Raw genomic sequence first — 24,937 nt, forward strand, 5'->3', positions numbered from 1 at the left:
CTTCCATCTCAGATATAGAGGACATAATGAGATGAGAGCACTGATCTATAGTGTTGCTAACTATTAGAAAAAGTTTCCTTTCATCAACAATTTAACCATTGAAACTATTTTTACAATTTGCATATTTTTATAATTTAAAACTTTTGTTGTGTAATTCCTCTCCTCTACTTAGTTTTTTTTTCGTTCTTACTTATATCGTGTTTATCCTTTTGTTCAATTATCTCTTTGCACCCATACTCTCCCCACCCAATAACCTTTATTCTTCTCACTCTCTTTGGCTTCTCAAGTTTTATTTTTCATTTTTCTTATTTTTATAGATTCCTGAATGAGAATATATCAATAAATAAATGGAGGTGCCGCCCTCTTTTTTTTTTTCTTAAAAAAAATAGCTTCTATGTAGAAACAAGAAACAAGATGTAGACAATATCTTAATTGCTAAATACTTGGCTTCCTCCTAAGCACCTTTGAGCATTCATCCTACGAGAAATTATTAACGATACCAACCTTTGAGAACAAATACAACTTCTCCTTTTCCCCATTTTATTTTGTAAGAAAGAAATCCTACTAAAAATAGAGCATTAATTTATGACCAAATATTACAACGAAATCACGTAAGTTTTATTGACGCATGCATTTTTCTTTGGGTACAAGCACAAAGATGAGTACTCACATATCGTTGTATTTGTAATATATATATATATATATATATGTATATTTTTTTTTACACTTTAATTACTTTTACTCTATTTTAAGAGAGATCTTTAAGAAATTTGAATGAGATGTAATATAAAATTATATTAAAATTTGTTCAAATCTACGTAAATTCACATCTAAAGTCTCAAATACATACTTCTAAACACACCTAAAATATAAGTTGAATAATAATTTATTAATTTTTAAAAATTTGTCCGAAAATATTATAAGTAAAAGTATATAATGTGGGTATAAATATAATTTTAAATTTTAAATTTATAATAATATTAGTCAAAATAATATTAATTTCTTGGTTTTTAAAAATGATTGGAGGAGTTTTTAGTGTGACAGTGGAAGAGTTTGGAAAAGTCAGGCTTTTATAAAATCCGTGGTAAATAAACAAAACTGAGTATTTATACTTTGCCCATTGCCTCTGTCCTTCCCTCTTTGCGTGCGCTTACTGACCTTCTCTCTGCTCTCGTTCTTCACCCGCACAGATCTCCTTTTCCCTACCTCTCTGCTTCTCTCTTCATCGCCAGCAGCCTCAGATCACTTCAAAGCAGGTACCTTTTCTCTCCCTAACATCATCAATTTCTCGTTATTATCTGTTGAACCTGTTTCCTGCAATCTATAGAATTTTGCATTTTGCTTGCAGCCCAAATTTTGCTTGATCCGTTTCAGAATGGGTTAATATCTCCCTGCTTTTTCATTATCGGGTCTGCTTGTCTCCTGGGTTTTATGGGTTTTCCTTATTTTTTAATTTTCTGTTGAATTTTTTTATCCCGGATGAGGTGCGGGAGCTTTGGGACGGACCTCTGATGCTAGACATAATGCATTCAAATACAGTGTTAGTTTGTTTTTAATATCTGGATTTTGCCTTTTCTGGTCAGGTTTGTTAGGGTTTCATAGTCTTTTGTTTATCCTAAGTTTATTTATGGCTTTGTATTTCTGTCTTCGGTGTCTGTTCTTTTTGGGATTTTACTTGTTTCAACCTTTGCCGTTCGTTTGGTTGAAGAGAAGTGGAGAGCAGAAAAAAGAGTCTCTCCCCACTTCTCTTTTGTGGTTCCCATAAACCGGAGAGAAGAGAACAATAAGTGGAGATATATTAAAAAAAGTTATTTCTTTTGTCTCCCAAATAGGAGACAAATAGAGAGTAGCTACTTGAAAGACAAATATGAGATCCTGTTGTTTGGGAGCTTAGTACTTGGACCCTTGGAGTTGGATTTATGTGGATTTGGATATAATGGAGGATAAAATTGTGCTAGGTTTCACTTGAATCCCTACAAAACCTAACCTGAGGCGGGAAATCTAGTTGCTCTCAACAAGACAATTTTAAAAAGTGACCTTACGGGGTATTCTCTTAAATGGCTTGTTTCCCCTTATTTCTCTCCACTCTCTCTTACTAAATTAAATAATATAGAGAGAATTAGATTCTTTTGCTTCTTCGTGCTTCTCTTATTTCTTGTAAATTTCTTTCATCATTTCTCTATTTCTCTCCCACCAAATGGAATGTCAGTTTACATGGGTTTATGCCTTGTGGGCTTTGTATTAGGTGCCTAAAGAACTCTTTATATTTTGAGTTTGATTGCTTCCGTCTTTTTCTTATGTGTGTTTCTGTTTGGGTTTTATGCATTTTGATTTTGCAACAATATGCTGTGTGTCCTTTGGTTGGGGCAGTCATACAACTACTCTGCTGCTACCCCTGGTGCATATGCCTTAAATCTACAATCCTTTTGCATTTTATAATTTTATATTATTATGTGGCCAAATCCTTAAGGAAGCCCTATGATTTTCTTTCGTTTTATTGGTTTCCTAAGTGTATGTGACTGTATGTGATCCTTAAATTATAGATGAAAAGAAATAAAATATTTTTTCTGTATTTTCTATGCTAATGGAACATGATTAATTATTAAACGGGTTAAAGTATTCGATCATTTTTCTGTAGTTGATTTTTTTATGGCTCAAACCAAACACAACATCCTTTCCCTTGTATGCATTTATGGCTTATTTTTTCATAAATTTCTTCTTCACTATTCTATAATAATTTTATGATAACTTTTATTGATATGTTAATGTTGGTCTTCTTAGTAGATGGCAATGCAGGAAACTGGTCCTGCTGCTCCAAGTGCACAGGTGGTTGGTAATGCCTTTGTGGAACAGTATTACCATATTCTTCACCAGTCCCCTGGATTGGTGTATAGATTTTATCAGGATTCAAGTATGCTTAGCCGACCAGATTCCAATGGGGTTATGACCACTGTATCAACCATGCAAGTAAGTTTGGAAGGAAGTAACATTTTAGACTTCTACACTGGAAACAAGGATGCTCTTAATTGCTTTCTAGTTATATTAGAAGTTTTGCAATTTGGTACATTGCCACCTCCAAAGGCATGAATAAACATGCAAAACATTTTGAATAATATTTTAGCCCATATTTGCCTCAATATTTTACCATCCAGATGAAATTGGTTTAGTAATTTTCAACTGATACAGTGATATCAAGCACTGGATAATCCCACTTTCTTTTCCACACATGATTACTCTGCACATTTTAAAGCAAGACCAAGCCTTGCCATTTATATGATTTTAGGCATGCTCTTATCCAACAAATAGGGTTGGCTGGTTAAATGATCTGTATGCTAGCAAATGGCTATAGCATTCTTGGTATCTTAAATGAACATGAAAAGCTTCCATGTTGGATACATTGACTATGAATTTAAAGAAATAGAGAACCCTATTATGTGAATATCACCTTTTTTTGGAAGTTGGTAATTATGCAGTTTCTGTTTTTGACATGTTCGCGCACTGAATTTGATTAGCTATCTGGGAAGTATATTTAAATGTTTTCACATTTTGTTGTGCTTGGAATGATGCTGTATGGCATATCATAAATAGCCTAATTTAAATAGAACAAACCTTAAATTTGATTGATAGGATCACATCAGAATTTGAAAGCATTATAACTCCTTGTAGGAATATTTATGTATAAGACTTGTCCCCTGGGACAACATGCTGGCCTGCTGGAATTCATAGTTGTCAAATTGAGACTTGAATTGTGAATCGAAATTTCAAATTTGGGAATCAAGAATCGAGAATTGAATCGAATCGTGAGATTTGGTACAATTTTCAAAAACAATTCTAAATGATGTGCATATATTGACATACAAACAAGAAGGAAAATCGTAAAGTACATTTAAAGTTTGAGAATAAAAAAACCATATTTCATGTGTATACTTTCCCTATGCAAATGGAAACTAAGAGAAAGAGTCAAGAAATATAAATTTAAAAAAAAAGAACTTTATGTTGTTTAAGGGAAGGATTCAAGAAAAAAGAATAAAAGATTGAAATTTTGGTGTTTATCAACAATTTAAAAAAATAATATTTCATGTATATTCTTTCACAGACTAAATAGAAAAATATGATAATAACAAACTACCACAAAAACCAACTCTTGAATCTTAACAACACAATGAAACATGAATACCACCGCAGCCAGTGACTCATTGAGCAGAATAGTATACACGAGTGAAGAATGGTTTTGTGGAGGCAATATAAGATGTGAAGTTCTATTTCTTCTATAAAACTTTTTTAGCACAAAACTAGCATAGACAAGGAATGAAAGGTGATAGTGTAAAAACGAAAGCAAGAAGGAAGAAAGAAAGAAATATTGTTTTGGGGGTTTTAAACTAGTCAGGTTTGTTAGGATATGATAGGTCTAGAATCGTGTGAATCAATAGATTTGGATCGATTCATTAGATTCACAAGGTGAATTGATAGATTGGACAATGATTCAGTAGATTTTAGATTCGCTGCTAAGATTTGAATCGATTTGGTGTGGAGTTGATACGAATCGTATGAATTGAATCGAGAATAATAAGATTCTAACACCTATGCTGGAATTGTTGGCTCAATAAGTTTTACGAAATTGTTTGATATTAGGTTGGGCAATAAATTAGCTGAAAGGAGAAGTTTAGCTGCTTATGTTGTAGCAATAGCTTTAGAATTTAGAATTTTTAGTTTGCAAAATTTGGGTTATTTTAGAAGTTTAGATAATTTAAAGATTATTTTATATATTTTATTTATTTTGGGGTCTTTTTGTAATTATTTGTAGGTGTATAAGTACTTTATTTGTGTATTGTAATAGAGAGCTACCAATTTAGAATTTAGAATTCCAGACTTGTTTCCTCTCTCTCTCTCTCTCTCTCTCTCTCTCATGCAGCCTTCTCCCTACTATTCTTCTTCCTTCTTCCCCCTCCTTTCATCTTCTTATTTCTTAATCTTCTTGCCTCTTGCTCTTACTCTCCTTTAATTCTCTGTTCTGTCCTGCATCAGTTCCCTCTCCCTCCTCTTCTTCTTTCTTCTTCCAACTTATTTCTTATTCTCCTTGTTCATTTCTCCTCTTTATCTTTCTCTCTCCTGTATTTGTGTTTTTCTGTTTCAATTGCTTTTACCGTCCTACATCACCAGGTTTTGGAGAGTTGTGGCTTTTGTTTTTTCTGCTTGTTATCTCTGTCTCCATCTCTTGATGATACTCTTTGTTCCCTGTTTCGTTTTAATATTTCTTTAAAATATTCTTATGAAAGTTGTTTTGAAGATGGAATGCAAACTTTTCTCGACACTGAAAGGTCTTACAAGAACTTACCACTCTTTTGGAGCCTGGGAGAATCTATCCAGAGTTAATTTTCCGTCATGGGGTCAGCTGGCTTTACATATCTTTATCAAATATATTGTAATTGAATTCTTGTCATTTTATTTTATGATATTATAATATTCCCACATTCTTATTTTAAAATTCCATAGTTTTTATAATATTTGAATAATTCTCATTTGATCAAGTTTATAATTAATATCTGGATTGTGAACCATGGATACGAAATGGGAGTATGGCCACCTTGAATATTTAAAAGGTAGGACACAACGTTGTAGGACATTCTTATTTTGTTTTGCCTGTCCTGGTTAGGAGGATATCTTATTCTCCTCTTTTTTTTTGGGCATTCTTTATTCCTTAATGAAATCATCTTCTTTTGCTATAAAAAAAATTGTAATGTCTGTGTGTATGCACGCATGTGCACGTACATAGTCTATTAAATCTTACATTTTTCAAAGTGTGTTTTATGGGTGTGTGAATATGTTTCTTCCTCCTCATCTTTCTCTCATGGAAAGTTTTGATGTTTTACTTCTTCTATTGTAACTTGCAAGAACTATGAAATTCAGTAGAAGTTCTAGATAAACTAGTACAGTGCTTTTTCCTGTACAACTATAGTCTTTCATGGATAGAATAAAATAACATTGATGTTATAATTTTTCATTTTGTTGCTAGAATGTGTCTGAGAAGTGCTGGAGAGGTGGCTGGGATTAAAACTAAAATATAAAATTGTGGGCATGTCAAGGATGTTAGATGCATGATTTTCTGCGAGAATAAGAAGTCTTAGTGTTCAATATGGATGTGATGTGGTCCATACGGACAAGACACAATTGTGTGTATTGGGTTGATGACTTGGATTTTTTTTTTTCCTGATAGAAAAAGAAACTTTACAAAGTAAAAAATGATTGTATGAGAAGAATAAGAAATCCTATTAAGACAAACCGGGAGAAGACAAAAAGAAAGAGAGAGAAATAAATACAAAAATGAAAATAAACTCACAAAGCTTTCCAAAGATGTTGAATATTAGAGAAACAACACTGCTGAAACAGCTTGACGAAAAAGCTCACTGCGAAGCAGAAAAGATAAGCCCAAATCAAATCAGGAAGCGATGTGTGATCAGGAAAAATACAAGTGTCTCTCTAATCTTCTTGCATCCTGATGCCTTCCAAAACGTGTAAGGTCAAAGCTAGGGAAATAAATGGGGCGGATTTGGACTGGGAAGGGCAGAATCTGAAACCACCCAACCAAAAATTATGCACCCCATGCCCCCACCTACTGCCCCATCTGCCTTGGGTGGGGGCATTATTTATATCCCCATCACCGCCTTATTAGGGGATCTGCCTCCTGCTGGGACCCGAATCTGCCCTGCCAATTGCCAAAAAAAAACATACAAAATTTTGTTAAAAAGCAACTAAGATATCTTTATATTATGAAAATAATATACATTACCATCTTTTTAATGTAATTATAGATAACATGGAATTTGTAGTAGAATGATATATAATAAAAACAATACATTTAGAAGCTAGGAATAATTGAATGAAAATACTATATTCACACACACAGACATATATGCATACATATATTTTGTTTATTTATTTATACTCAAGACAGATTTGGTGCAGGTATCGTTTAAGCATAATGGTATTCGGCGCTGGGCAGATTCGGGGCAGGAAAATACATTTCCTGGTGCCCTGGATCCACCTTGGATCACAAAATTCATCCTAACTACTGCCTTGAATCCATTTGGAAACTACTGTATTTGCCCCTGTAGAGGCAGGTGCAGGATAGCCACCAACCTGAATCCGTTTACATCCCTAGCCAAAGCACAATGCTCAACACCCAAATAACCCCCAAAGAACTAGAGCACACCCAACACTGCTGAAATAATTCAAATAACTACTCCATAAATTCTAGGCCACAGAGACAAGAAGAAAATGATGAGCATGAGTCTCACAATGCACATAACACGTCACACAAACATCAAGCAGATAGGGCTATATAAGGTTTTCTACTATACAATAGATTGTTGGTATTAACTCTATTAATGATGGCCATCCACACAAAAGCCTCAACCTTTTAAGGACATTTAGCTTTCTACAAATGATTAACAAGCTGAAAATAATGAGAAGAACAAGTGAGATAAGAATGAGATTTTCTAGAGAACATACCAGAACCATACAAACTTGATATGTGACATCCCGACCATAAGAGTGACAAAACGACACCAACAAACTAAGAAGCGAAGAAAGCTCCTGAACTACCCTATCATTGAGATTCCTACAAAAATAGAAATTCTAGGAAATGCGATCACTATCAATAATGTGAAACAAATATATACGTAAAGGTGGATGTTATAGTAAAGGTAAAGCAACAGAAAAACCAAGATTGCCAAGAGCCAAATATCCTCCCAAAACCAAATCTGACAACTCCTGCACAGTTGCACACTTATAGTGCTTGGAAATAATTTGATCAACAATAAATAAACATAAAAAAAAGTGTATTGCAAGAGCCCTGATTTGAGATCATCATGACATGATTTAGATATGAAGTTAGACTTGGTGCAATGGTCAATGCTTATGCCTTATCTGCCTAGTGTAGTGGCATAGGTTTGAATTTAGGAATCAGCTGTCCGATAGGGTATAACTGACTGTAGTCTACCTTGTTTAATGAGGACCTTGCATCCTGGACCAACCTTTTATGGCACAACTGTGAGAACTTGTATTTTATTGAAATTAAACCACCCCAAAAGCTAACTAGAAGACTTGAAAGAACTATGAACAGAGGACAGACCGACAGTTGGGATTTCCTTTGTCAATATAAGTTTCTAAAATTGTTGAACTTAAATTAAAATTGTTGGCCCAAGAGTTGTGTCTAGAGGGGGGGTGAATAGACGCTTTTTGCATATAATGTACTTTTCTACAAAATAGTTAGACTTGGCAAGATACAAGTAATTTAAATCACAATAATTGCAAATTAAATAACACAAATAAATATGAGAGATGAAAGGAAGAAAAGCTTAACACCGTGATTTAATGTGGTTCGGCACTCAGCCTACATCCACGCCTTGTGACACACTCAAGGGTTGCATAATCCACTAACCAATCTCCTTTGAAGACGGAGAAGCCTTTACAAACCGGGAACCAATCCTTTATGCTCACCAAGAGCCAATACACGAAGTTCACCAAGAACCCCTTTGATCTGGTTCACCAAGAACCCTTTTACAATCACACCAAAGTACAAGGAATATTGTTGATACAAGGAATGCTCCTTCTTGAGTTGATTTTATAATATAAAACCTCACACTACTCTCTTGAGTAAATGATACTTCACAAGAATAAGAAGCAAGAGAGTTTTGAGCAAATGATGACCTAGAATGGTTGCAACAATCAATTAATCACTGATCATGGTCTATAATAAATGCAAGTAGCTTGTATTTATAGGCAAAAGGCCAAGCTAGCCGTTATCTGATCGTTGGGTGTGTAAAACAATTGATTGGCTCGAGAACTAGCCGTTTTATGCCCGTTGTTTGAGGTTGCTTGATGCAAATCGTTGACTATGTGATCCAATTCGTCGACAAGTTGCCTCAATTTGTCGACGAATTCCCCAATTAGTCGACTAATTATCTGGGCAGAAAAACACATTTAACTACTGGTTTAATTCGTTGACGCATAGGGTCAATCAGTCGACTGATTGCCCTATTTTCCATACTTAGATGCTTTTTATTGAATTAAACCAATCTAGGACAAGTGTATATGAAAGGCATTAAAACTAATGATAATTAATACTTGTCCTTATGAAGTTCCATTTGATTATAAGATATCTTGTGTGTGAAAATGCATTTGAAAACTCATTTTTGATATCCTATATACTAGTATGCATATGCAATTGCTCAAACTCTTGCTAGATATTCTTACTAGAATCATAACCACAAGAGTTACATAATATTCCTACCTATACACATCCAATTTTACATGTGAGAATTTACATAGGCTTCAGTTGGTTGTGCTTGGGTATTTCTTGAGTAAGCTTTGATCATTGCTTCATCAATGTTCACCCAATCTTTGTGCTTGCTCTAGTATTGTCATGTTGTCCTGTACTAAATTTGATGTAGAAAGATTAACTAAACTAAGAATCACAAATGGGTTGAAATCATCAAAACATATTAGTTTGGGATAATATAGCCACTATGGCTAACAATCTCTCCCTTTTTGATAATGACAAACTATTGGTGTTCTTGTAGGATATAACTTAAAAACTCCCCCTCAAAATATGCATATTTGTTTGAAGTCTAAGAAAACATTACTCCCCTTTACTGTATGCATTACAAGCATGATAAAAGTATTCATATTTACATTTCACAATCATGCAAAATTTTGAAAATTCATTTAATATAAACCAACAAGCAAATACTGAAGTTTCATTGAGAGTCAGTATATCCAACAGTTTGACAGTGTATCCAACACATAGACAATATTCCAATAAGTAAATAGTATATCCAACAAGTATTTACCCACATACGTATACCACAATGTTAACAAAGTCTTTACCCACATACGTATATCACAATGTTAACAACTTAGTATATAGTGGCAGGCAATAGTACGCAACAATCATTTATGCCATTCATAAATATCCTGTGATATAGCAGTATTACTAAAAAGTCATGACCTGTGATATAGCGGTATTGCTCAACAATATCAACAGTTGTACTCAACAACTATCAAGTTTTATCATACAAGATTGTTAATCAAATATAAACAACTAGAATGAACAAACCAGAATTAAAGTTTTAAGGATCCATCCAACACATACATTACAAACACGCATCAGCCAACACCAATATACATCAATCTCCCCTTTTGACCGTCGTCAAAAGAGGGGTCCTAGTTACCTCGGCGAAGGAGATCAAGAATTGTGGCCAGATTAGAATCAACGTTAGCCAGATGAGTATTTGTTCCCTGCTCCATGGACTCAAGGCGAGTACCAAATCCATCGAGGTGAGTACTGAACCTATCAAGGCGTTCGCCCATCCCCTGTTCCATATAGTCAATGCGCACAGTCGTCCCCAACTCGAGCCGATCAAGGCGTTGCATAATGGGGTCGTCTGAGTGTTCCTTCCCCTCGGGAATATCCATATGCAGATCATGAAGTCGTGTTCTCCGGCCGACGCGACTTCTTCTTCTTCTGCCATAGCTTCTTCAACTTCATCTGCAGGTTCCCCAACTGGATGGTTTGCTTTCATTCAGACTAATGAGTGTTCATCCTGAATGAAGTGCATATGGTGCATGGTTGCCTCGGTATAAATATCATCATTTGTAGGCAATACCCTTGGTGTGCCTACGAGTAGAACATCATAGTGCAAGAACATCCGTGTTAGTAGGCGAGCAAATGGCCGACATCCATTCTTGCGTCTCAAATTATCCTCCATGTGGTGTACGATGATGGAGGGCAAATCAAGTCCGCATCCATGCCATAAATAGAACATCACAAAGATATCTCCAAGGGTAACTGTGTCTCGCCCACCTTGTCTTGGCGAGATGTTATAGGTAATGATGTGGTGAAGTATCCAAAATTCCATGTTAAGCTCCTTAGCCTTTGGTTTAGCAACCTTTGGTATATGAGGGTTTCCAGTTATGAGCTTGAGGGCCTCGTGAGGATTGAACCAAGAAAGGTGCGTAGGTCACATTTTGATGGGGAATGCTATGAGTAGGATATCTTTCACAAGACAAAACCGCATTAAACGTAGTACTATTTAACAATATTGTTTTGCCTCTCAATGTAGAGTATGCCAAGCATCCGGGAGAAGAGGGCACAAAGTTTGCATAAAATTCTTTAACCAAATCAAAATAGGTGGGCTCATTCAATGTTAAAAGTGGTTCCCAACCAATAGCCCTAATCTTATCTACAAGCAATGGAAAGTTATCCTCTAAGAATTTAATTGGAACAATTTTACCACATACCACACTTCTCTTGGAGATAACATGCTTGTAGCGATGATGTGCCTTTGGAGAGACAAATCGAACTCTCCCTTCTTCGGAGTCTTTCCGGATTTGGTCCTGGGAGGGACCTTTGGCACATTCTTGTTACCTGGGGGAGTTGCCGGTCTTCCTCTTCAATTTGGGAGCCATGAAAATCAGTGATTGCTGAGGAGAGGGATGGCTTGAGAGTTTTTGTGGTGAGGGGAAGAGGGAAAACGAGAGAAATTGTGAGTTAGGGTTCGTAAACAAGGGCTGTGCTGCGCGTTTTAATGTTCTTCCTCGACTGAAATTGTTGACTAATTTGCCCAATTTGTTGACTAATTTAGGCACAATGTAAATTGAATAGGTACTGTCTTAACTCGTCGACTAATTCCCCTAATTCGTTGACTAATTTGGACAGAATTGAAATGAGTGAGTGCTGAATTAGCCATCTAAGATGTATATAATGAATGGGAATTCTTCACACTTTTAACATAGGTCTTGAGGAGTACACATTCCCAACTCATGTCTTATTTTATAGAACCTATCCTCGTTTAGGGGCTTTGTCAAGATGTCGGCTAATTGACGTTCAGTATTAATGAATACTAGTTCGATGTCCCTTTTTATACGTGATCTCTAATAAAATAATGCCTAATTTCAGTATGCTTGGTTCGAGAATGGATGCAAGGATTTTTGGAAATGCTAATTGTACTAATGTTATCACAGTGGATTGGGGTACCTTTGACCAAAATTTTAAAGTCCTCAAGTTGCTGTTTCATATACAAGGCTTGAGCACAACAACTACCGGCAGCAATATACTCAGCTTCGGTGGTTGATAGTGCTACTGAGGTTTGCTTTTTACAAAACCATGAAATGAGCGAGTGTCCCGAAAAATGACATGTGCCACTAGTACTTTTCCTATCAGTTTTGCACCCTCCATAGTCAGCATCCGAATAGCAAGTAAGATCAAATGGTGCATTCTTAGGATAGAATAGGCCTAAGTCACATGTTCCTGCGAGATACTTGAAAATTCTTTTAACAACATTCAAGTGAGATTCTTTGGGACATGATTGGAACCTAGCACATAGACATACACTAAACATTATATTCGGTCTGCTAGATGTCAAGTATAGTAAACTACCAATCATTCCTCTGTAGAGTTTTTGGTCAATCTTGTTGCCATCTTCATCATTGTCAAGCTTGGTTGTCATGCTCATTGAAGTTGATTTGGTCTTTCCGATTTCTAATCCAAATTTCTTGAGCATTTCTTTCATGTATTTGGCTTGATTTATGAAATCCCATTTTTCATTTGTTTGATTTGTAATCCAAGGAAGAAGGTTAATTCTCCCATCAAGGTAGTGTTAAACTATCCTCTTGAGAAACCATCTTCCAAGAGATATTTACTTAACCGGTCATACCATGCTCTTGGTGCTTGTTTTAATCCATACAGTTCTTTTGAGAGTTTGAAAACATAATTAGGATGTGCATGGCTCTCAAATCCAGGGGGTTGTTTAACATAGACTTCTTCATTTATGTACCCATTGTGGAAAGCACTTTTGACGCCCATTTGAAATAATTTGAAATCTTTATAGCAAGCAAAGGCAAGCAACATTCTAATAGCTTCAAGTCTAGCTACAGGGCCATATGTTTCATCATAGTCAATACTCTCTTGTTGATTGTACCCTTGTGCAACTAATCTTGCTTTATTTCTTACTACATTACCATATTCATCTTTCTTATTTCTAAATACCCATTTTGTAACAATTATGGAAGTGTTCTTGGGTTAAAGGGTTAGTTCTCACACTTTGTTCCTTTCAAATTGATCAAGCTCTTCTTGCATAGCCATGGTCCAGCTTTCATCATTTTCAACTTCTTCGAAATTTTTTGGTTCAGTTTGGGATACAAAGGCTATGTGGTTACATCCACTCTTAAGCTATGATCTCGTACTAACTCCCCTAGATGGGATTTCCTATGATGAGATCAGTTGGATGATTTTTGATGAATTTCTAGGCTTTAGGGAGCTCCTGATCTACTTCATCTGGTTTTAAAGCTTCATCTTGAGGTTGTGACCCTTGATGGTTAGACATGTCATTTTGGGAACTTTCTTCTTGTTCGTTGTTTATTTTAAGTTGTTCAAGTTCCTTTTCAATTCAAGAGTATTTACGTGATCATCGTCCTCTGTATTAACTATGGTTTTAGTGGCAAAAGGATTTGCTTCATCAAAAACTACATGAGTTGATTCCTGAATGGTTTGGGTTCTATTATTAAACACTTTATAAGCTTTGCTGTTCATGGCATATCCTAAGAAAATTCTTTCATCAGATTTTGGATCAAATTTTGCCAAATAATCTCTATCATTTAGAATAAAGCACTTGCATCCAAAGACCTTGAAGTGAGATATGTTAGGTTTCTGACCCTTCCATATTTTCTATGGAGTTTTTACCAATTTTGGATTTGATGACTTCACGATTACTTACATAGCATGCGGTATTTACTACAGCCCAAAAATATTTGGGAAGACTATGTTCGTTCATCATTGTTATAGCCATCTCTTGGAGAGTGTATTTTTTTCTTTCAACTACTCCATTTTGTTGTGGAGTTTTTGGTGCGGAGAAGTTGTGTGAATAACCATGTTCATCACAAAAGTTTTCTAACTCTTTATTTCAAAACTCTCTTCCTCTATCACTCCTAATGTTAAAAATGGACAACCCTTTCTCATTTTGAACTTTGCCACAAAAATTTATGAAAGCATTACGAGTTTTGCTTTTGTTTGCCAAAAATATTTCCCAAGAAAATCTAGAGTAATCATCGACTATTACAAAAGCATATAATTTTCCACCAATGCTCGCAACGTCGTTTGGCCCAAATAAATCAAGATGGATAAACTCTAAGGGTCTAGAAGTGGAGATTACCTTTTTGGTCTTAAAGGGTGACTTGATTTGTTTACCATACTGACATGCATCACATACTTTGTTATTGACATAACTATCTTTTGGTAGACCACTGACTAGTTCTTTAAAGGATAATTTTTGTAATAAGTCCATGCCAGCATGGCCAAGTCTCCTATGCCACAACCAACTAGATTCATTGGTTGCGCCAAACATTTGACATCACTAGATTCAATGTCATCAAACTCAATAGTGTAGATGTTTGATTCATGACGTCCTATCAGGATAGTTTTCCCATTTAAATCATTTATTAGACATTGAGTGGACTGAAAGATAACATTAAGTCCCTTATCACATAATTGACTTATACTCAACAGGTTATGTTTCAATGTGTCAACAAGTGCTACATTATCAACCATAAGTGATGAGTTACCTATTTTACCTTTGCCAATGATTCTACCTTTGGCGTTGTCCCCAAATGTAACGAACCCTTCCTTTTTAAAGGTGAGAGAGACAAATTTGTTAGCGTTTCCTGTCATGTGTCTTGAACACCCACTATCAAGGAACCACTTATTCTGTCTGGATGTGGTCTTTAGGTAAACCTACAAAACAGAGTTAAGTGATTTGTTTTGGTACCCATTCTTTCTTGGGTCTTAGAGGGTTAGTGTTCTTAATAACCTATTTACACTTATTTTCTTTTCCTTTGTTTCCTCTAAAAGGACAAGTGTAGCGAATATGACATTTTCTTTCACAGTATAAACAAGTTTTATCCACATGTAAAAGGTTTGGTTTGGGTGCTGTGTATTTAATTGGTAAAGAACCTCTTTTAACACAGACCAGCAAAGCCAATAGATTTATATAAGGATAAACAATAACCTAAACCTTCTTTGTAAATCCCAATTCTTTGAGCTCCAAGTAATTTGTCAAAGTTTTCTTTTCCATTAGTGAACTTATAAATAATTTTACATTGATCCTCAATTTTCTTTTTCAAAGTCATATTTTCTTCTAAACTCTTATCAATTTGATTTTTCATATTTTCAATTTTCTTTTGAAAGAGTTCATGATCTTTTTGAGTACATTTAATAAGTTCTTCATTTTTTATTTTGAAAGAGGCGTTTTCTTCTTTTAAAATGGAGCAAAGACATCTTTCTTTTTGTTTATTTTTTTCTTTTAATAACCACTAATTCATCATAGTTTTCTACAGTTATCTCTTAATTCATCATATGAAGGAGCATATTCATCATTAGAACTAACCTCTTCTTGATCCTCCGCCATTAGACAGAGATTAGCCACTTCCTGTTTCTTTCTTCATCGGTTGAAAGCCCATCCATTTCGTCCCATACAGTTACATTTATGGCTTTGTACTTCTTTTTGTCTCCCTGTCGATAGTTACCTTTGTTTTTGAATAGAAAGCAATCAACCATTTTGTGTCCGGCTTTCTTGCAGTTATAGCATTTCATGCTATCATTTTTACTTGCTCCGCCCTTTTCTTTTTGCTTTCCAGGCCTTTTATTCAGTAGATTTCTTTTGAATCTTCTTGTGAGTAGAGCAACTTCGTCTTCACTATCACTCTCATCTTCCTCAATTATTTCTTTCGGGCTTGTTGATTTTAAGGCAATACTCATTGCCTTTTTGGGTTTTTCTTGCTCAAGTGTTGTATTTTTCTTTTTGATCTCATAGGTCATGAGAGATCCAATCAACCCATCAAGGGTAATCTTGGAGAGATCCTTTGCTTCTTCGATGGCTGTTGATTTTGCATGCCATGACTCCGGCAATGATCGAAGAACCTTCTACACATTATCTTCCATAGAATCATCCATACCAAGTACTTTCAGTCCATTTGTTATATGTGTAAAGCGAGTAAACATGAAAGTGATTGATTCCCCTTCATCCATTTTAAACATTTCATATTCTTTCACTAACATATGAATTTTAGATTTTTTAACTTGAGATATACCTTCATATGTTACCTTGAGCTTTTCCCAGATTTCCTTTGTGATGTCGCATCCGCAAATGCGATTGTATTCTTCATCACTCAAAGCACAATAAAGAGAGTTCTTAGTCTTAAAATTTAGTTGTACTAACCTCATTTCATTGGGTGTCATCTCTTCAATTTGTTTCGGTTCACCTTTGTCATTTTTGAAGCTGTAATTTCTCTTTGTCATGACTTGCTACATTTGAAGATCATGAGATTGGATGAAGATGGTCATTCGATTTTTCCATGATGGATTGTTCAACTGAATCTTGGTGGACGATCAGTAGATTGTCCCTGGGTGAGTGGTGCCTCAATTGTATCTGCCATTTGATCTTTGCGCTCTAGAATTTACTTCGATAAATCAAGCGATTGGCTTTGATAACATTTGTTGGCTCAAGAGTCATGTCTAGAGGGGGGGGTGAATAGACTCTTTTTGTAGATAATATATTTTTCTACAAAATAGTAAGACTTGGCAAGATACAAGTAATTTAAATCAAAATAATTGCAAATTAAATAACACAAATAAATAAAAGAGATGAAAGGAAGAAAAGCTTAACACCGTGATTTAATGTGGTTCGACACCCAGCTTACGTCCACGCCTTGAGACACACTCAAGGGTTGCAAAATCCACTAACCAATCTCCTTTGAAGACGGAGAAGCCTTTACAAACCGGGAATCAATCCCTTATGCTCACCAAGAGCCAATACGCGAAGTTCATCAAGAACCCCTTTGATCCAGTTCACCAAGAACCCTTTTACAATCACACCACCAAAGTACAAGGAATATTGTTGATACAAAGAATGCTCCTTCTTGAGCTGATTTTACATTGTAAAACCTCACACTACTCTCTTGAGTAAATGATACATCACAAGAATAAGAAGCAAGAGCGTTTTGAGCAAATGATGACCTAGAATGCTTGCAACAATCAATTAATCACTTATCATGGTCTGTAATAATTGCAGGTAGCTTGTATTTATAGGCAAAGGGCCAAGCTAACCGTTATCTGATCGTTGGGTGTGTAAAACATTTGATTGGCTCAAGAACAAGCCATTTTATGCCCGTTGTTTGAGGTTGCTCAATGCAAATCGTTGACTATGTGACTCAATTCGTCGACGAGTTGCCTCAATTAGTCGACGAATTCCCCAATTAGTCGACTAATTACCTAGGCAGAAAAACACATTTAGCTACTGGTTTAATTCGTTGACACATAGGGGTCAATCAGTCGACTGATTGCCCTGTTTGCCATACTTAGATGCTTTTTATTGAATTAAACTAATCTAGGACAAGTGTATATGAAAGACATTAAAACTAATGATAATTAATACTTGTCCTTATGAAGTTCCATTTGATTATAAAATATCTTGTGTGTGAAAATGCATTTGAAAACTCATTTTTGAAATTTTTATACACTATTATGCATATGCAGTTGCTCAAAATCTTGCTAGATATTCTTACGAGGAATCATAACCACAAGAGTTACAAAATATTCCTACCTCAAAACACATCCCATTTTACATGTGAGAATTTACATAGGCTTCAGTTAGTTGTGCTTGGGTATTTCTTGAGTAAGCTTTGATCATTGCTTCATCGATGTTCACCTAATCTTTGTGCTTGCTCCAGTATCGTCATGTTGTCTTGTACTAAACTTGATGTACAAAGATTAGTTAAACTAAGAATCACAAATGGGTTGAAAGCATCAAAATATAATAGTTTGGGATAATGTAGCCACTAAGGCTAACAAAAACTCTCTCTGAATTTATTGATAACTTTGAATTAAAAATTGATGGTCCTACACTAGCTAATGAGTAACTTGCATTGTACTCAGCTGCAGAATGACCAATCCTTTAGCTAATGAGTAACTCACATTGTAGTCAGCTGCAGAATGACCAATCAATATTTAGAATCATTACATTTTCCAATTATGTCTAGAATGAATTTAAATCTTTATATTTTCCCTTTAAAATTTTGAAGTAGAACTACATTGTCGTTTGTTTGGCGTGTGAGTAACACTACATTATCTTCGATTTGGAACAGGAAATCAATGACAAGATCCTATCCTTGAATTATGAGGACTACAAGGCAGAGATAGAGACTGCAGATGCTCAGGAGTCCTACAATGGAGGTGTGATTGTCCTAGTCACTGGATGTTTGACTGGAAAGGACAATGTTAGAAGGAAATTCACACAAACATTCTTTCTAGCACCACAAGACAAAGGCTACTTTGTCTTAAATGATGTATCTCGGTTTATGGGGGAGAATGTATCATTGCAGAACAATTCTATCTCTGTTAATGATGCCAGTGGAAATGCCTCACCAACCAACTCGGCAACTGATTCAGGTTGCTCCCTACCTCCTTTTCTTTCCTTTTCTTTTTCTTCTCCCCATTGATGTGCTTCGTAGGCATTATATTTTCAAGGTCAAGTTTAAGAATTGCTTCTATATTTGTTGCCAGAGCCTACTCATGTTTCTGACCATCCTGTGTTGGAACCTGCAATATCCCTTGAGGTGGAGGATTTGAATAATGGTGACCAAGTGCGTGACCCTTCAGATAACGGGGAAGGATCAGTCATTGAAGAAGAGGTGGTTGTTGAATTCTCTATTCAGTCTGATCAAAATGAAATGCATTCAGTTGTTGATTCAACTCCTGCTACTCAAGAAGACACCCCCAAAAAATCTTATGCATCAATTGTGAGTGTAAGCTCATACTTTTATTAGTTTATGCTTTGCTGTTCTCTTTCGTTATTTTTTTTTTTTATCTGAATTTTATTTAGGTTAAGGTAATGAAAGGAAATTCCACACCTTCCTCGGTTTATGTGCCTACTGGTACAGTGAGGGCAGCACCTGCAAACACTGATCAACAGTCACTTGGTTCTGCAAAATCTGCTTCTGTGCCAGAGGCATCTGTTCCTACAAGTGACAGTGCTCCTGAAAGTAGTGATGTTAACGTGGAAGGTATCTATTATCTTTCTATCATTTTGTTTTGAAATGATATGTTGCTACCATACTTTCTCTTAAGCATTTGGGACATGTGATTGATTTCCAACAGAGCTATTCCATTTTTCCAGTTGTGATGTTTAAAGTAGAAAATTTTGGGCTTAAGCAAGGTTGATTAAAATGTTAATCATTATGGTATGTGGAATGGGTTCAATGCAGAATATGTGTTGGCAATTTGGCATGGAATGTAATACTATAGGGGGCTGGCTTTTCTCAATATACATGATTGAAGTTTACAAACTAAATACGCCATCGAGTGTAAGGAGAAACCATCTATAATCTCATGTTGTGTCTAGAATCCCTAAAATTGAGAGATGTTGCTGTTCATCTTATTTAATTACCTCATTTATCTAGAATCCAATGTTATATATTTCACATTTGTATAAAGAATCCAATTATGTCATGTTGTTGAGAATCTTGACTCAATGGTAAGGGTGTTATGTTCAAACTTGAAGATCATATTGTGGAAAGTCTCTTCAAGCATGGGGGTAATGACTATGTACATCTTGCCCTCTCAAACCCTGATGGTGGGGGCTTTTTTGCACTGGATGTTCCATTTTATGGTGTAATCACTATTTCAACTTGTTTTATTGAGAATCTGACTAAAATCGAGATACTTCACTATGTCAACTCATTAGTCTTGTTTAATTAGCTCATTTTATTAGGCGGCATTTCTATGAGTGATGGTGGTGTCACTGCATCTTACGCATTTAGTGGGTGTTGAATATTGCATTCCAAACAAGCAGTGGTCCATGTTTTGTTATCAGACTTCCAAATTGTAATTCTCTAGGGCAATAATAAAGTATGGTGGCTTTCTTAAGGTACTGAATGAGTCTGGTCAGTATTTCTAATTTGAATTCCATATCTAAGATGCCTTGAGATGTTTATCACTTTATTTTTCATAATTTTATTTAGCCATTGTTCTGATAGTTGAAGGCTGGTGAATTTTTTTGTCTGGATTTAATGTATAAGGTATCTCAATAAGTTTTTTATTTTCCCTTTTTTAATCTATATTATTTCCATGATCCTTGCAGCCGAAGGCCACTCCATATATGTAAGGAATTTGCCTTTAAATGCAACAGTTACACAACTTGATGAAGTGTTCAACAAATTTGGACCTATTAAGCATGGTGGCATACAAGTCAGAAGTAGTAAGGTCTGTTTGAGATGGAATTTTGCAACTCCAATTCAGACATTCTCAACTTAATATTATGGAACTCAAATTTAATTTTCTGTCTGGTACAGGGGTTCTGCTTTGGCTTTGTTGAATTTGAATTGTTGAGTTCCATGGAAAGTGCGCTCAAGGTAATGCATGTTTGCATGCATCTTCATTTTGTTATTACACCTACAAATCATATTAGATGGATTCTAGTTCTCATTTCAGTTGATCCAATCACACAATTTAGTTGTACCATATATTGTGCCACAATTTGGTTCTTTGTTTGGCATTCCTTGAAACATGCTGAGGACCATCCAGGAATTCTTCCTTTTTGCTAGGTGACTTTTCTTTTTCTTTCTTTTTGTCATTTTGACCATTGGGCACCTGAGGTGGGGATGGGGAGATGGGAGATTGTTTGGAAGTTTGAAAAGCTGAGCTTCCTGTCTTTTGCCTTGAGGAAATGGTCTGCTATACTTTGGCTGGTTCAAAAACACTTCCCATTTCAGTTGGCACTCTTTTGACAGTTTTTGGGATCTTTGCTGCTTCATATGCAGTTTCTGCAGGTTGCTGCCCCCTCACCCCTCCCTTGTCTTTGGTGATTGGGCTTAATGTACAAAACAAAAATTTTCTTACATCACTTAATGGATGAACTCCTTCTGAGTAGCTTGCTGAATATATGAGTTGACTAGCCAATATATGAGCTCCTTGTGTTGGTTTACGATATTAGTGAAGTTTATAAGGGCAGTTTCTGTGTTCATATTTCTGATTTCTAATCTGGAGAGGGTATCATCTTCCTGCTGATGCTATAAAATGAATTCCACATGGTCTGTGGCTTTCTAACTTTCTGATTGACATAATAAATTGAACAAGTTGCCTGTCAAACTATTTGTGTTTTTATTTCCCATTTCAAATCTTGAATGGGCAGGCTGCGACCACACCCACACCCACACTATAGTTAATGTCACGAGCGATTGCAAGTGAGGTGGTGTAATTGAATAGTATTAAACTATTAATTATACATGCAACCACACATATTACTTCATTTCATCTAGAAATATATGTTATCAATAATTTAACTAAAAAACATACTTAAGCACAATATGAAAAGCAATATTAAGTAATTTTTATGTAATTTAGACTAAATTTATACACAAAATGGAAAAAATTAAATTTATTAGAAAAAAACTAACTCCTAACTTCATCAAAAAGAATACTAAACTGCCCAATTTTCAATAAGTTGATTTATTTATTTTTATTTAACTTTACAATTTTAATACTTGCCTATTAATTGTGCAATATATTATTATTTTCTCTTTTGATAGATGCAATTATTATATTGCTTTTTTTGGGGGTGGGGGGGGGGGGGTGGGGTGTATATATAGGAAGTTGTGGCATGTGATGGTTCGATCTCAAAGCCTTGGGAGGACTACCAGCATTGGGACAACCTTTTTTTGTTAATTGTGATATTGCTTTTACTGAAATACAAATTTATTTTTAACTTTAAATTTTAGAATAAAGTCTATCTATTAGTGTGCATAATTTTTTAAAAAATTGAACTTTTAAATTCAGTCACTAGTATATTCTATATAATTTATTAACAAATTTATAGTACTTTGTGGTTATTAGACTTATTATAAAGATTTTAATTTATGACAGACGGCTTTAGCAGATTTTACTTTTTATAGTACAAATTACTTTTAAATTTTTTGAGATATCTAAATTATTTTATTTTGTGTTAACAGTATTTTTTTATTAAAAAAAAAATCTTTCTTGTAATCTTTGATTTGGAGTGTTAAGTCCTTTTCCCCCCATGAATTTAAATTTTTTCTTGCAAATAAATTCCCAGGTACCTAATATTGGCTGGAGAAATGGAGATATATGGTGCAGAACCTTTCATGAAAATTTTTCTTTAAAGAATAAATCCTCAGAACGATTTGAAAAATATAGATATGCAGTGCAAAAACTTGTTTGTTTATTTATTTTTTAAGTAAGATTTAGTTTGTGTTTTTAGAAGCATATCCATAAAAAAAGAGTTTTTTATTTCTTATGTTAATTTTCATGAGACTTGCATGTGTAGTGTGGTAGGATATAAAAGAATTGTGAAATTAGGGTACTCCAACAATAAAAATGGAAGTGTCCAACTAAATGCAAAAGAGTAGAGATGTTCCACATATGGAAGCCCACCATGTTCAAGTGTAATATCCTAAATCAACACGAGTGGAAGTAGAATGAAAAAATAAACAATCAGATTCTCTTCAAAAGTAAAATTATTGTGAGTTGTATGGAGATTAGAATCTTTAGATGAAGGTTTTCCCTTTAGTCAAGCAGTAGTTGTGCTGACCTCGACTGAGCCAGTTGTCAAAGAAATACCATTATCAGAACTACACCACAGTTCCTTTTGGACCAAAACGTCTACTGATTTAGCATTTGCTACCTTCTGGAAGGTGGGCCCAAATATGGACGTTAAAAGGTCCTCTATTCAAGCTATTCATCTTCATAGGATAGATCATGAACTGAAGACTCCCAATAACAATACAGAGAAGTATGCGAACCAAAAAGTTGCATAGAAGAAACAAACTCCCCAAGAAAGACACATCCAGAGTACAAATGGACAGGAAGAATAGACCCAAGAGAAGTGTATGTAGCAAAAGGTGATCAGATGCGGTCAGTTTAATAGAACATGAAACTAAGAACTACAAAACCAAAACTGGATTTGAAGTACTTGCCACGGTGAAACCAGAATCTGCTGCTGAAATAGGTCAACTCAACCTGACTTTGTTGACTAGCACAACCCAATACGCCCAAACAGTTCTGACAATAACTACCATGAGTAGGTTAGCAGACTGCCAATTATTTTACCCCTTCTCTAAGTAGCTTAAACAGTACAATATTCATATCTAGCAAGTTTTCTGAGGCAAAGAGACTTCAAAGAAAGCAGTGCCTGCATATTGTTTGATGACACAGACTAGAAAGGCCACAACGTAGAGTACATGCAGCAACAACAGAACTAAGCATTATTTCCTCATAAACCATTATCAGAACGAGATACAACCAGCTTGGGAGCAAACCCTGATTTTAGTGCATAGATTTATGTGAGATGATTTCAATGATGTTGAACTAATTACAGCACCCAAAACCCTCGCTGCTTTGAATTCTTTCTATCTTCTCTTCTCCTGTGTTGTGTTCTTTTTCTTTTTCATTTTTAAACACTCTCCACCATAGACTCGCATAGCACTTTTTAGAGATTTTATGCATGAACTAAAAAAACTCAGCCTGTGATGCACTTAATGTCCTAATTTTTTCACACACAGCCGGTCCCAAGCCCGGGTTAAGGAGGAGGGTTGCGTTAGGTAGCTGACAGCCAGCGTAAAATTTGTCAGATCACTATGACTATGATATGCATGAACTAAAAACTTTATGTCTAGAAACCTTTAATTGCGTTTATAGTTTGTGCCCATAGTATATTTTTGTTTCATGTTTAAACTGGATTTTGTCCAGAAAATGTTTGTAATTTCAGCTGCAAATTGAATCAAAGGGCACCAAGAGGATGCCATTCTGAACCTGTTCCATTATGTTTATCCAAACAAAGATGCTTTTTTTGAGTAACTCCTACTTGGATACTCCCTTGTATCTGTGTATCGCCTTTATGGTGCACCTGAGGTTGGGTGGAGCAGTTATATGTAAGCTTTGTGCGGCTTTGCGCGGTTTTCATCTTTCAGTAATATAAAAACAAACTAATCCTTTGTCAGCCTGAAAAATAAGGTTCGGTTAGGTTGCCTTTCTAGACGTTTTTTTATGAAGGTTTTGCTTTATTTTTTATTTTTAAATTTTTTTGTATAATAGAAACATATATATCAGACACTTTCATGAAAGCAAGAAGTCTTTGGAGATACTGAAAAAGCGAGAATAATATGATTCCATAACCCGTTTAAATTACTGCTTGCTACTAGTTTCAGTTTCCATTGCACCTTTCAACTAATTAAAGGCTGCAATGAATTTTCAGGCATCCCCAATAACTATTGGGGACCGTGAAGCTGAGGTTGAAATAAAGAGAACTACCACACGAGGCAAGTCAATATTATTATTATTATCACTACTAGTGTTACACACCTAGCCATGCTGTGAACAGTCATTGCAATTCCTTCTGAATTTCTGGTTAGAGGACTGATAATTTTTCCAATGCTTTTTGCAGTTGGCAGTGGTGGAAGAGGAAGGTTTGGTTCAGGAAGGGGTGGGTTTCGGAATGACAGTTTCAGTCGGAATGACAGTTTTAGAGGCCGCGGGAACTTTGGCGGTGGCCGGGGTTATGGCAATTATGGCAGGAGTGATTTTAGAAACCAAGGTGAATTTCCAGGGCGACGTAGAGGCCCACCTGTGCGTAATGGGGAGGGTTATCAGTGGGTTAACCAGGATGGAAGTGGGAGAGGTGGTCGCAGGGTGGGGTGAACCGATTTTGTGCCCAATTGAGTGTTAAAATTTGTAAACAGAAATTTTTTGGTGGTACAAACAATGGATTTGTAGTCAGGTGTTGGTTTTAATAGTTACTTTTATGAAAAAAATCCCTGTTGGGATCCTTCTAAATTCTTGTTGGGTGTTATCCATACTTTGGTGAGACAAAAGATG

At 35.4% G+C, this 24,937-nt stretch overlaps 1 protein-coding gene across 2 annotated transcripts; it reads left to right on the forward strand.

Annotated features, from left to right (window-relative positions):
* Positions 1 to 1,100: 1,100 nt before the first annotated feature.
* Positions 1,101 to 24,895, forward strand: LOC131146978 (nuclear transport factor 2). 2 transcript variants are annotated; one of them, XM_058096890.1, is made up of 9 exons: positions 1,101 to 1,256; positions 2,782 to 2,967; positions 18,196 to 18,499; positions 18,614 to 18,849; positions 18,933 to 19,113; positions 20,190 to 20,311; positions 20,401 to 20,460; positions 24,318 to 24,381; positions 24,507 to 24,895. In XM_058096890.1, exons 2-9 carry the CDS (start codon positions 2,785 to 2,787, stop codon positions 24,758 to 24,760), a joined length of 1,404 nt encoding a protein of 467 aa, XP_057952873.1. In that variant the 5' UTR covers positions 1,101 to 1,256; positions 2,782 to 2,784; the 3' UTR covers positions 24,761 to 24,895. The 2 variants fall into 2 exon arrangements, with proteins under 2 accessions (XP_057952873.1, XP_057952874.1); XM_058096891.1 differs by having other exon boundaries at positions 1,102 to 1,256; positions 2,785 to 2,967.
* Positions 24,896 to 24,937: the final 42 nt, after the last annotated feature.

The sequence above is a fragment of the Malania oleifera genome, chromosome 13 (assembly GCF_029873635.1).
Source record: "Malania oleifera isolate guangnan ecotype guangnan chromosome 13, ASM2987363v1, whole genome shotgun sequence".
Lineage (NCBI taxonomy): Eukaryota > Viridiplantae > Streptophyta > Magnoliopsida > Santalales > Ximeniaceae > Malania > Malania oleifera.